Below are 13068 nucleotides of genomic sequence, written 5' to 3'. Positions count from 1 at the left end.
AAAGTGGTAGTGGTGGTGGTGGGGGAGGTGTCCCTTTGATATACTGTTGAATACACTTGGAACCGTGCCATCTCCATGCTGGAAATGCTTGCACAGACATTCATTCACACGGGCAGACCTACTTCCCTGCCCACTGAATCTATCTTCTATCACACCAGGAGTCTCTGGGATGCCGCTCCACAGGTGTGTATCCACAATGGAGCCAGATGGGGTCAAGCTCAGACACTTGTTCTGCGCAAGCCTGGGATGCTCAGACAGCTTGCCTCCGATAACGGTGTTCTCTCTGTCATTGCTGCTTCCTCTGCAGGTAGCAAAAATCCCAAGATCTCCCTAAAACTGGCGGAGTTTAAAATGGACAGCCAAGGAAAGGTGAGTAGTGATCACTGCAACGTGCATGACTATAATAGGAGAATTCATCCCTCAGTGTAGGTAATCCAGCTCCCTGATGGCCGTTAGCTAGGTTGATAGAATTCTTCTTCCATGAACCTAACTGTCTAAGCCCAGTGGTAGTTCTGCACAGCTAGATTTCTCAGGGATGTGCGTTTTTTACACCTCGAGAGACCCAGCTGTTCTGGTACAGATGTTCATTACAAGCCAAGCCAGAGTGCTGGAACGTCCTGCTTTTGTCATTCTCTTTTGGTCTTCCATTGCAGATTGTGTGCGCTCAGGACAAGGAGCTGGTACAGCCGTTTTCCACGTTGTTCCCGACAGTGGAGTACATTGCACGTGCTGGATGGACCAGAGATGGCAAATAGTACGTGGGTCTTTCTAGCACACAACACCCATCCTATCGGTTTACTGAGCTATTGCAGTCAGAAAATGAAGAAATTTGCTTCATAGTGAAGGCCTGGCTTTAAACCCACAAAACCCAGAAGTCTTGGCTGCGCTCGAGTCAGCCCTGCCCTTACATAGCACATGTAGTAACTGACCAGGTGGGGTACAGAGTGAAGGGCTTCATGTTTTCTGTCTGTTGTGGGCATGGAGCTGCGTTCCCTCTAATTTGTTTGTCTGTGCACCGAAGGGCTTTCGTTAAGTGCGCCACATGGAGGTGATGGTGTATCGTGTAGTGAAAGTCATTCCAGGCTTGGATCCTGTGTGATGGGGTGGCGCCAAGGGGTTGGGGGTGCATAAGGGAGCTCAGGGCTAGGGCAGGGGCTTGGAGGTGAGAGCTCTGGGGTGTAGACGGCCCCGGGAGAGAGGACTATTCCCCTCAAGCCCTTGGAGCTTTCACACAGCAGCTTGAGGCCAGCTTAGGCACCTCTTCACAGCTGCTACAACTGCAGTGGGCACAGGCGGGGGAGGAGCACCTGTCTCCTGGCTGGGGCTGGCCCAGGTTGGCCTGGGTGAGAACCAGGGAGGAGGTGCCTGTCTCCCGGCAGCTCCAAGTTGGGCACTGTGGCTGGGTGGGGGTGGAGAGGGGGAGGAACAGTTTAGAGGGAGCTTGGGTTTTGATCCAGACCCATGACACTGCCACAGAGCGCAACACACATCAGTGCATTCAATGTCATTTCCCTCCCTCAGGGAGTTCAATTAAAACTCCATGACTAGGACAGTGAACCCACAGCGGCACGGACACAGCACTCCTGATGGGAAACGGGGACTCTATAAAGGATCGCATTGTTAAATGGAACACTGATTTGTCCTGCCTCTTGTCTGTGACCAAAGCCAGAAGCATTAGAGCAGTGGTGTCCAAAAGCAAGACACCTGATTGCCGCATGCCTCCCTCAGGGCCAGGCCCCTGCCCCTACTCCCCCCTCCCCCACTTAGCTAGGCACCCTACTCCCAGTCCCTGATGTGCCACGCGGCTCAGGCGAATCCTGAGCTCACCTCACCTCACCTACCTGTGCCGCCTCACCAGCCCGCCAAGCCACATTCGCCACAGTACGCTTTTGAACGGGGAGCACGTTGGACACTGCGGCATTAGAGGAAGGTGGAAAATGGCAATAATGCACCTTCTCTTGCACATTCTGTACGTTGGGAGAATTCCTTTGTCACTCCAGGGGCCCAACATACACCTTTGGAATGTTAGTCTCTTAGCTTGCACTTTTCTAGGAGGAGTTAATGGTCCTGAAGGGAGGAGTAGATCTGCATTGGGGAACTTATTTGGCTAGATGGGAAGGGGCTCTTCTCTTATGGTGTATGTATATTTTCAAGTGGTGGATGGTGGGTTTAGGTGCATGGTTGCTGACATGCTTTCTTTTGACCGTTTAGCTTTGTTTCCAAGTACAGTAGAAAAATAGTCCTGAGACCTTGGAAATGAAGGTCCCAGCTCAGTCATGTGCTTTTCCAAGTGCAAGAAACACGCTATGTTGTCTTCCCTTTTCCCCAGATGATTCTCAGACATGCTGTGAATTTTTTTTCCCTTGAAAATTTTTAAGGACCCCAAAATAGCATCTGAGAAAATCTTTCCTACTAAAATGTCTTTAATTTTGCTTAAAAAGCTTGCTAAGATTTTGGCAGGCTTTAGTTAGAGCATCCTTGTTTTGGCTGTTTATAAATTGGTTTTGGAAGATGTAATTTCAGTAGCTCAGCAGTAAGTGGAACATAAGGCTTCACTTTTCTTTGGGCCCATTCTTTATTCTTGATTATTTCCACTGTGCACCTACCATTTGGCTTTCCTATTGTACATAGGATCCACAAGGCAGCCTTTTGTGATACAACTGTAGTACACTAGGGCTCAGGTAGGTAGGCAGGGCTCATTAGCTTATGAAAAGTCACAATCAGCAGTGTATCACGGGCAAACCTGCTTCTTCAGGAAGGCTTCAACTTCCTGGGCTTTATAAGTCTTTTCTGCTGTGTATCCAGGCCCGAGGGGTGTCCAAACCAAGCAATGGCGACCTGCCTGTAGCCAGGATGACTGCAGAAGGGCGCCACTCCAGATCAGTCCAGTGTCTCCCTAGAGAGAGACAAAGCTGAGAATGGAGAGACTCCTTCAGTTTGCACTGATATTGGGCCTCTTCAGTTCCCCCATTAGCCAGGCAACAAGGAAGCTGCAAAGTGGCTATTTTAGTTTCTTTGTTTTAGGAGCTTGTGATAGAACATATGGCCTTTGCTGCCCAAGGAGAGCGACTGTCTGGTGAAAAGTTAAATTCTAAAAGTGGAGCTCTAACTGCATGTATCTTTGTGAATCTCACCAACATCCCGTCTGTATGTTACCTGTACGCAGTTCCGTGGATGTCTTGGGACACATTTGTTGGAAAGACTTAACCAGTCTGAGAGGCAGGGGTGAAGGGGAGTCTGACCCGCCTCTACAGCAGAGAGATGGCCGGGGTATTCTTGGCACCAGGAACCCTTTTTCTTCCATGCTGTCAGTTTGACTTTTGCAAACTTTTTCTTTCCTAGTGCGTGGGCCATGTTCCTGGACAGGCCTCAGCAACGGCTCCAGCTAGTCCTTCTGCCTCCGGCGCTCTTTATCCCAGTACCAGAAAGTGAGGAGCAGCGTATCGAATTTGCCAAAGCTGTGCCAGAAAACATCCAGCCATATGTGATCTATGAAGAAGTCACAGATGTGTGGATAAATGTAAGGGCATGGGGCTGTCCAAAGTTAGGAACAAACCTTTGGCTTTTCCCCCATATTCTTGAGTGTAGTTCCTATATCTAGGTTAGCCTGGGCCGATCCTGGTTGCCAAAGGAGACTGATAATGCCCATGGTTACTAAGGCCCATGTCAGATTCTGTTGAGAGGACTGGTAATGGGATAATAAAGAACTTTTCTTGTCTGGGTTATTGATTTGAACCCAGGTTGGAAAAGACATTTCTGGCAATTCAGTGGCCAGAGTGAAATCAGTTAGTGGGTCTGTCTTAGACAGGTGTCCACCTTGCAGACATCAGCTGTGGTGCTAATTGACTTCCTGCAGAGGGAGTCAAGGAGTGAATGGGATCTTGGAGAATGAACCATCTTCAGCCCTAGGAGTTGGTTCCTCTGCCAAGGTTTTGGTAGTTGATGGGCACAGGATGAGGGGACAGAGTTTCAACAACCTGAGCTCTTCTTGGTCTGTAGATAAACAGAACTTCAGTCCCTGGGGCTGCTGGTCTGATGTATCTTGAGTATAAAACATGATGTGGCAGGGTTGTCTGGACATGGGCATGCCAAAGGCTTTGTGGCTCACTTGTGTCCTGTCCTCTGTGCTCTGGGGTTGGATGAAAAGGCTGCTGTGCTTGGCTTTGTGAGTGCACAGGGCTTTCCCTTGAGACTAGTATGTGAGGACTGGGCTTTCCCCACCATCTGTCATTTTGATTTCCCACGTTGGCTCCGTAGGCTATGCCTCGGCTGCTCTGGCATTGATTAGCAGAGGGGTAAGCCGAAGGACCGTCTTGCTCATGGTGCTTCTGTCTCTCTTGTCTGCAAGGTTCACGATATCTTTTATCCTTTTGCCCAAACGGAGGGTGAGGAAGAAGAACTGTGCTTCATCCGAGCCAACGAATGCAAGACTGGTTTCTGTCACTTATACAGAGTCACAGCCATCCTAAAGCAGAACAGCTACGACTGGACTCAGCCATACGTCCTTAGTGAAGGTGAGAGCTATCCCCTCCCAGCTTTGAGGACTAGTCCCCCTCTTTCTGCCTCTCCCCTCTCAGGAGGACATATCCAAATGTACCAGTCTCTTACACTCTGGTGGTGGGGATCTCTCTCTTACCCTTGCATGCTCTCTTTTGTAGAAGACTTCAAATGTCCTATCAAAGAGGAGGTCGCCCTGACCAGTGGGGAATGGGAGGTGTTGGCAAGGCATGGATCCAAGGTACTGGTTACCTTTTGTTTTCTCTTGCAGTGCTCGGCTTCTGTACCCACTGCCCACAATCAGGGCATGTGCCTTGTGCTCCAGTCACTTGGGACCAGCTAGAACCACTTAAGATTCATTTCTAGTTTGCTTGTTTGTTTTTCTTTTATCGCAGCCTTTGCTTTCCCCAGGGGCATTGTAGCCAATTGCACAGAGAACCAATTGCCTTCAATTGGGTCTCTTATTGCTCCTTCTGGGAAACCACGTAGTGTTGGCCGTAAAAGGGAGACGAGCGTGAGGTTCAGCAGCCACAGAAAGGCATTCTGTGCAAACCCATCATGGGACTGGATGCAGCACTTTAATCCCAAGAGGTGTTTGGGAATCAAGAACGTGACGATGCTGGGAATGATTTGCTTCTATCTCCTCCCTCTGCAGAGCATTTAGAGCAAGGGTTCTCAAATGGGGGGTGGGGGGTGAGGTTAGTAGGAGTGGAGGGGGAGTCATGAGCTCTGTTTATATGTATACTATAGTATGTTTAGAGAAACCAGCTGTGGGGGTTCAGTGTCAGGGGAGTGTGCTGGGGTGGGGTGGGCAAGAGGAAACTGTGTCTCTCTCAGTAGTTCATAGCAGGCTAATAAAACCACTGACCTGTGGCAGCCCAGTTCCATTCTGATGGAAGAGTGAACTGTCCCTCAGCCTAATTTCTCTCACTCAGTCTTTCAATGGAAGTAACAAGCCTGTCTGCTCAGCTCCAATTCACTGTGCATTTTCACTCACTCTGCGTTCTTGACGGCAGGCAGCATTGCGGGAGCTAGTCTTAGCAGCTTTGCTCCACCTTGGAATTAATCTTCTGTCTCACTCACGTGGATTCTCTGTGTACATGCTGTTTGTCCATGGTATTGCTCTGTGCAAGCTGTGGCTGAAATCGTACTAGCAGCAATTACTGAGATGTGTTTGTTGCTCTGCAGAGTTCTATTCCTCTTGTCTTGGCCAGCGTACAGGGATTTGTTTTTTCCAGAGAGCCGTGCTGGCCAAACGCTGTTTGCAGACCCAAACTACTAGGCTAGGAATAGCATTCAGGGTGGCTAGCTAAGCTCTGCAGAACTACGTTTTAAAGGCATATTCTATCTCGTGTTAAAACTCTAACACAGGATGACTTCATTTACACTTCCTGGCCCCAAATACTTCTTGATCTGGACCTGTGTTTAAATAGAGACCTGCAGTTTAACTGCATTTGAGACACACTGGTTTAGTGGCTATAAACTCTCCTCTGCCTCTCGCAAGGAGTCTAGAGCATGAATGCATGGAATGGTTGTGAGAAACGTATGTCCCTGCTGGTGAGGGAAGCAGTACTAGAGCTCTGGGTATATGCATCTGTGCTTCCAACCATGGCAAACAGAGCCATAATATCCTTTGTCTTGGCTTTTTGCCCCTTAGCATGTAGGCAGAGACTGTTCTGCTGGCTCTCTGCTCCCATGTGAAGGACTGTACATGTTCTTTAACTGACAAGATGGACTGACCTTGTGCACAGACCAGTCCTACCACAAGCTCTGGGGCATTTGATTTAAGCTGACTTCCACAGGTGACAGACCATTGGAGTTGGGGAGGGAGCAGCTGACTGTCTTCCTTTGACACTGAGCCCTCTGTTTTCCTGGCAGATTTGGGTGAATGAGGAGATGAAGCTGGTGTACTTCCAAGGTACAAAGGACACCCCGCTGGAGCACCACCTCTATGTGGTCAGTTACGAAGTCCCAGGCGAGATTGTACGGCTCACCACCCTGGGCTTCTCTCACAGCTGCTCGATGAGTCAGGTCTGTTTACCCCCTCGATAGGATACCATGTGGGCATCCTGTCTTCTGATTAGTCTGAATCCTGGCAAATAATGATGCAGGAGGGCTCCCTTAGATGTTCTGGCCGATGGCGACTCGGCTCTGCTGGACTCTGAGAGCCCTGGTAGAAGTGACTCTGCAGGTGCCATCATGGGAGTGGAGGTTGAGTGGTGGTGCTCCTTCGGATGGCTTTGTGATGGATTTACTCCTCTGGAGTGTTAACAAGCCTCAGAGAGGAGTCCTGTCTGGCTCTTGTGGCAGGGTGGCGACTGAACAGTGAAAGCTTTGGGGTGTGGGAAATGAGGCTTGGGTTGTTCTCAAGGCCCTGATAGGACCACCGAGCCCCGCTGACACGGGCTGAGGGAATAGCCCTCTTCATGTAACCCACATCCTCTGTTTCTTGCCTGTAGAACTTCGACATGTTCATCAGCCACTACAGCAGCGTCAGCACTCCGCCCTGCGTGCACGTCTACAAACTGAATGGCTCGGACAACGACCCGCTCCACAAACAGCCCAAATTCTGGGCCAGCATGATGGAGGCAGCCAGTAAGTCTTCATCAGTCCCCTGCAGGCTAGACAATCTAGTAACTGTTCGTGATGGAAGGTGCAAGGCTGAGCTCATTAGATGGCTAATGACCTGGCTAATTTCCACCCTGCCATGATGCAATTGGGAAATCCTTGGGGTGGGACCTCTTCAGTGGGTTGCTTGGCATAGACTGGGCGAGGCGGCTGCAGCGCTCTAATGCTATTCATACATCGGTGCAAACCACTCTGTGCCAAAGTTGTCACACTCCTTACAGGGAGGGGAGTTGTCTCTGCTGCTTCATCCAAGGAATATGTGTAGCTCCTGGTTGCTCTGTACTCCTGCTTTTGGGGCCCATAAAGAATTATTTTCAGCATCCGGCAGCTGTAGCACTCTGCTGGGAAGGCTTTCTCCTCCCCATCCTCCTCTCCACTTACAGGGAGGGTCACATGGCTCTGCATCGCACCGGGTGCTTGACCCATGATTTGGTGAGGTTTATAATGGGTTGCCCCTGCCTGGTGGGGGAGGGGGGCAGTTCCCATGTGCAGGCAGATGGGGCTATGTGTCTTACAGCGAGGGGGGGCTCTTATAAAGGAGGTTTGGCTAAGATCTGTGACAGTCCCTTCATCCTGAGAAGGGCAATGGGGAGGGACTGCAGGACTGAGGCACATGGACATAGGCTGAACGTGGTTGGTTGGGCTGGGGAGGATGATGAAAGGATCTTGTCCTTAACCTGGTAGTGAGCATCTGAACTGTTCTCTGCAGGCTGCCCTGCAGATTACATCCCCCCGGAAATCTTTCACTTCCATGCCCAGTCGGGCGTAGAGCTCTACGGGATGGTCTACAAACCTCATAACGTCCAGCCTGGAAAGAAGCACCCCACCGTGCTGTTCGTCTACGGAGGTCCTCAGGTAGCAGCCCAGGACCAGGAGCTGACCCTGGTGCTTCTCCTCCTTGAAGTTACTGGGTGGTGCCACTCTTAACACAGCTCTCCAGAGAAGGAATGTTAATGGTTAACTAACCACTAGGGGCTGGACCAGCCCTCCGCCCATTGCGGACCGGTGGTTGCTTAAGCTCCACAGGGCCGCTGCAGGTGGGAGGTGCTCCAGTTCAGCCAGAGCAACCTCTGCAGCGACCTGGGGAGTGCCACTGGGGAAGTTGATCCAGCCCAATCAGGCTGGAGTGGGGCTCCCCCTGGCAGAAGACCAGAGCTGCTACAGCCGGGCTGGAGCGCACTAGCCTACAGTGCACCGGGCACTGGGGCTGCTCCGGTTGTGCTGAAGTGCCCCCATCCACGGCAGTACCGCAGACAGGGAAGCTCCAGCCTGGCCTGAGGAGTCCCAGTTCTTGGCACACCGTGGGCGGCGGGGGGAGCGGCGCGGCATCTCCACCTCCCCAGTCACCCCTCCTTTAATTGGTCAACCAGTTAAAACCAGGTTGGCCTACCGGTGAGCCAGCTGAATGGGATTTTACATGCCTACTCCATAGCTTGGCTCTGGCTGGGGGTTAGTACATTGCCTGACTGGAACTGGGCAGCTTTGCCTGGAGTATTATAAACGCCCTTTGGTGAACTGTAGATGGCTTCTCCTGCTTAATGCAGCTGGTACGTACGACACAACTTTCCGAGTTAGTCGCGTTTGCCCATCCGACAAGCTTGGTTGCCCAGCTCGGGACCTGGTGGAATTTGGGGGTGGCCAACACTGGCTTTCTGCTAGCACAGAACTCAGTTGCTGCAGTTGGTGGCCTCCATTGATATGTATAGGGTAGAAGGCAACAGCTTTCATTGGGGGGGTGTTCAGGGTGACTTGTCCTTTCTCCTGCTGTAGGTGCAGTTAGTGAATAACTCCTTCAAAGGTATTAAGTACCTCCGGCTTAACACGCTAGCGTCGCTAGGCTATGCTGTGGTGGTGATTGATGGAAGGGGCTCTTGCCAGCGAGGACTCAAATTCGAAGGGGCCCTTAAAAACCAGATGGTAATATTCCTGTCCTCCTGCGTGTTTCCTTTCGCTTCCTTTCCTCTTCCCCTCTCGCAAAGCAGCCTGACTATCTGTATTTCTCTCCCTGCCTTCTTTGGGGCCTCTTCCATTACCAAACTGACTTACTCGTTCCTGGTCCCTCCTTCTAGGGTCAGGTGGAGATCGAGGACCAGGTGGAAGGTTTACATTATGTAGCAGAAAAATACGGGTTCATCGACCTGAGTCGGGTGGCCATACACGGCTGGTCTTACGGGGGCTTCCTCTCCCTCATGGGCCTGATCTGTAAGCCCCATGTATTCAAGGTGAGCCTAGCTTGGATTGGTGGGGGGTCCTTCTCTCAGGCCCTGCTGTGTGTGGGAGGAATAATACCGGGCAGGGAGGACTCTGCACTTGTCAGTGACCTTTACTGTTTGCTACCTCAAGTGACTTGTGGACTCAGGCTGTGATGAAGTGAAAAGGCCCCTCGCTCTGCCTGCTGGTGGCGTGCCAGAGCTGCTGCCCACAACTGAGCAGGGCAGAGGGTTTGCAACCAGACATGGCATGTGCCGACTCAGGCAGGTGCAGTTCAGGTCCTCTGTAGAGGGAGATTCTGGTGTTCTGAGCCAGCTGAGCACAGAGATTGAGGACAGTGGGTTAGTGAACAGGGATGGCTGGAGAAGAATCTGGTTGTGTAATCACAAAACACCCAAGAGCCCCAGTCCTGGGCTGGGACCCCATTGGATCAGGTGCTGCATAAACACAGAGGTTAATAAGATTAATGACTTAGACACACACAGAGCAGCTGGCGGTACCCAAGTTTCCAATGAGACTGTTACCTCCACTTCTGCAGTACTGATGAGAGTCCTTGAATGCAGAGGAAAATAAGAAATGGGGGAAGAAATGCACCAGCCACCCAGATTGCTTAGCCCCTGGCTCTCTGGTTGTGGGATACGCCATTGCGAACAACCAGAGCTGGCAGGGGAGACTCTTCACATGCAGGAACAGAAGGGGTTTTTCCCCCAGATGTTGGCCCCAGGAAAAAGAGAACTTGACCACCATCCCTGTGCTTGTTTGGCAGGTTGCTATCGCAGGTGCTCCTGTCACTGTTTGGATGGCTTATGATACCGGATACACGGAGCGGTACATGGACGTTCCAGAGAACAACCAGCAAGGCTATGAGGCCGGCTCTGTGGCACTGCATGTAGAAAAGCTCCCCAATGAGTGAGTACTGTGCGTTGGATGCTTCTAATTGGAAGCCTGCCCTCTGGGCACGGTGAAGCATGGTATGGACTCTGTAGTGCTTACTGGTGCGTGTGTGTGCGCACAGAGTGATCGATGTTAAAAAGCCCGCTGGAATCACCCTGCCTGCTCCCTTGCTTGTGCGTTGGGTTCTCCTTGGTTCCTGAAACTCAGTTCAGGCAGCACCAGCCTGTAGACAGCGTGTCAGGGCTTTGGGTCCCTCTGGGCTAACTGGGGGCCAAGTCCCATCGAAGAAGAGTCCTGGCCAGAGCAAGATGTATCTGGTTGCTGCCAACCACCTTCCTGCTGGGATGAGCTGGGCTGCCTCGCTTGGAAGGCAGGTGAAGATTCAGGAAGACCAAGAGGTTTAGCTATGGGGGTGGCGGGAGAAAAGTCTGTTCAGCTTGGAGAACATCTTTCTGGAGGGCCCTGAATGTTTGGGATAGTTCCAGGCTCCAGTTAGCCTTATTTTTGCTCAGCTTTGCTGCTGTAGTGTGCAAGGTGCTATTGTCCTCAGTGACCCTCCTTGCCCTGGCCTGGGAGGAAGCCAAGCAGACGAGCTGCTGGCTGGTAGCATCCTGCTCAGGGCTCCTTCCAGGCTTTGCTCTGATTCACATCCTGTCCCATCTCCAGGCCAAACCGCTTACTGATCCTCCATGGGTTTCTGGATGAAAATGTGCACTTTTTCCACACCAACTTCCTGGTCTCCCAGTTAATCCGGGCTGGAAAACCTTATCAGCTGCAGGTAGGAGGAGCTGGATTAAGAGGGGAAGGTCTCTTGAGTTTGGAGGAGTGGAAAAGTCATCTCCCACCACCCGTCGAGGGGAAATATGAGCAGACTGTGGATGCTCCTACCCCTGGAGGAGCCATGTGTTCCCTCCTGGGACTTCCTGTGGGTAGCCTCTGGTTTTTGGCTGGTGATGGCTCAGGCCTGGCCAGTAGGTGGCACTCTGTCACCGCTCGATCTGCTGCATGTTCCAGTAGTCAGTGGTTTGGCGTCAGGCCTCTCGCCCTCTTGCCTGCAGCTCTTTGCTGGGAACGATTTCTCAGGTGGCCTCTGCCCCCGGCAGTAGGTAATACTGCTCAGACCACAGAGTGGGCCTTGCAGGCCTTTGGCACGTAGGTAACGTGCCACAGTCATGGAGCGCAGGGGTCAGTGTCTCTCCGAGCCTCCATTTGGTCTCCTAACATGGACTCAGCCCTCTGGCTTGAGAGGCAGGCGAACAGGAGGGAGACGGGGCTAGAGGCAGGGGGACTGCATTGATGCAAATTGCTTATTCCTAGTGAACTGCCAGGCCTTTTGCTTCTGCACAGATTTACCCGAATGAAAGACACAGTATCCGGTGCCCCGAGTCTGGAGAGCATTATGAAATCACACTGCTGCACTTTCTACAAGAATACCTCTGAGCACACAGGCCCCTGCGAACTAGACACTGACAGCTCAACTCTGCCTCCTGCTACCGCTGCCACCCCCTCAAAAGCCTCCTCGTCCAGTGCACAAACCACTGAGTGCCCATCTCCAACCGGGGGCACTGCCTCCAGCGAGGGGGGGGATGGAGGTCACACCTCCTGGTTCCTCTGGACAGTGCCACCTTCCTTCACTTCCCAAGCTGGAGCTCTGCCTTGCTCGGCTGCACACCTCTCTGGCCTGGCTGTTGTTGGTTTGTTTTTTGTTTTTTTTTTTTTTTCGCTGCTACTCCCTCTAGGCTGGGAAATCAGTGGACAGTGGTCTGTCTCCCGAGGTGGAGCTCTGCCTCTCTCCTCCTTCCTTCCACTGCACCTCGCCTGTTCCTGTGGGCTCACCTGCGGCAACTCCAGGCCAGTGCTGGAGATGGGAGAGCAGAATCAGCAAGCTGCCTTAAGCCAGGAGGGGGAGAAGAGAGAATCGCCCACTGCTGTGTCCTGCACGGTTTGATCGCTGCTGCTTTGTCGCCCGTATGTGAGGATGGGGAGAGCCCAGGGACCGGAGGAGAGCTCCGCAGCAGCATGCAACACTAGTCTCTTTTTTAATTTAATTTTTGCAGAGCACGTTGGGGGAAGCAGCCAGGCCTGGCAACAACATCCTCAGGCACCTTTCACTGCTCGTGGGCAGAATCGTGCCAACCAGTAGCATGGCAGCTGAAGCAGCTCACTACAACCAGAGCAGCACTCTCCTGTACAGAAGCCGAAGCAGCAGCAGCAGCAGCAGCAGCCTCTGGGTTCTACCACACACGATGGATATTTATGCAACTACTTACCCTCCTCCTCTCTCCTTCCCTCCCTGCTCCCCTTCGTGCTGTGTCCGACCTGGCCTTTCTTGCCTCACCAATGCCCCAAGCTTTCACACATGCACTGAAATTGGCTGTGCTTCAGTTCTCTGCGGGTCAGTGACTGTTTCCCTCGCGCATCTATTTGGCAAATACTCTTCTCTGGTTTTTATTTTCCTGCTCAACAGGAACTGCAGCTCCAGGGAGTTGGGGAGGGGGAGGGTCAAGCAATTGCACCTCAGGGTAGCATCCGCCCCCACCCCCAAGCCAAGGGTTCTGTCAGGGACAAAGAAAAGAGAAACCCACCCTCACGAACCACAGCGATTTGCCCTCGAGTATTTTAAGTGCGTATTATGAAAAGAAAATATTTTTATGGATTCTTATTCTTTTATAATTATGAGTGTACAACGTAGCGACTCATTAAAATATTGGAAGCAGACCCAGCAGTGCTTTCTCTGGTCTTTTTGCTGCCAGGGAAGTGGATCGGTGCTTCACCTGCCGTGGCTGAAGCTGCTGATGGGGTGAGCGCTGGGGGCTCTGTTGCTGAGCACTGGGAACA

The 13068-nt window shown here is 52.0% G+C and overlaps 1 protein-coding gene across 3 annotated transcripts in view; it reads left to right on the top strand.

Annotated features, from left to right (window-relative positions):
- DPP9 (dipeptidyl peptidase 9) overlaps positions 1-12981 on the top strand; it is a 28570-nt gene extending 15589 nt beyond the window's left edge. The window contains exons 9-22 of one of the 3 annotated variants that reach the window (XR_012642643.1): positions 308-369; positions 654-754; positions 3343-3520; positions 4349-4514; positions 4659-4738; positions 6376-6528; positions 6957-7092; positions 7835-7980; positions 8896-9042; positions 9195-9347; positions 10103-10245; positions 10897-11008; positions 11578-12198; positions 12288-12426. Coding sequence is in view for 2 of the 3 variants with exons in the window: in XM_074978317.1 (XP_074834418.1) it covers positions 308-369; positions 654-754; positions 3343-3520; positions 4349-4514; positions 4659-4738; positions 6376-6528; positions 6957-7092; positions 7835-7980; positions 8896-9042; positions 9195-9347; positions 10103-10245; positions 10897-11008; positions 12288-12866 (2156 nt within the window). In the remaining variant the exon portion in view is untranslated. Of the gene's footprint in view, positions 1-307; positions 370-653; positions 755-3342; positions 3521-4348; positions 4515-4658; positions 4739-6375; positions 6529-6956; positions 7093-7834; positions 7981-8895; positions 9043-9194; positions 9348-10102; positions 10246-10896; positions 11009-11577 lie in introns of all 3 variants that reach the window. The other 2 variants (XM_074978317.1, XM_074978318.1) reach the window with 2 other exon arrangements.
- Positions 12982-13068: the final 87 nt, after the last annotated feature.

The sequence above is a fragment of the Carettochelys insculpta genome, chromosome 27 (genome assembly GCF_033958435.1).
Source record: "Carettochelys insculpta isolate YL-2023 chromosome 27, ASM3395843v1, whole genome shotgun sequence".
In the NCBI taxonomy this organism is placed as follows: domain Eukaryota; kingdom Metazoa; phylum Chordata; order Testudines; family Carettochelyidae; genus Carettochelys; species Carettochelys insculpta.
The sequence above is the reverse complement of the archived record's forward strand: the minus strand, read 5'-3'. Positions and strand labels throughout refer to the sequence as shown.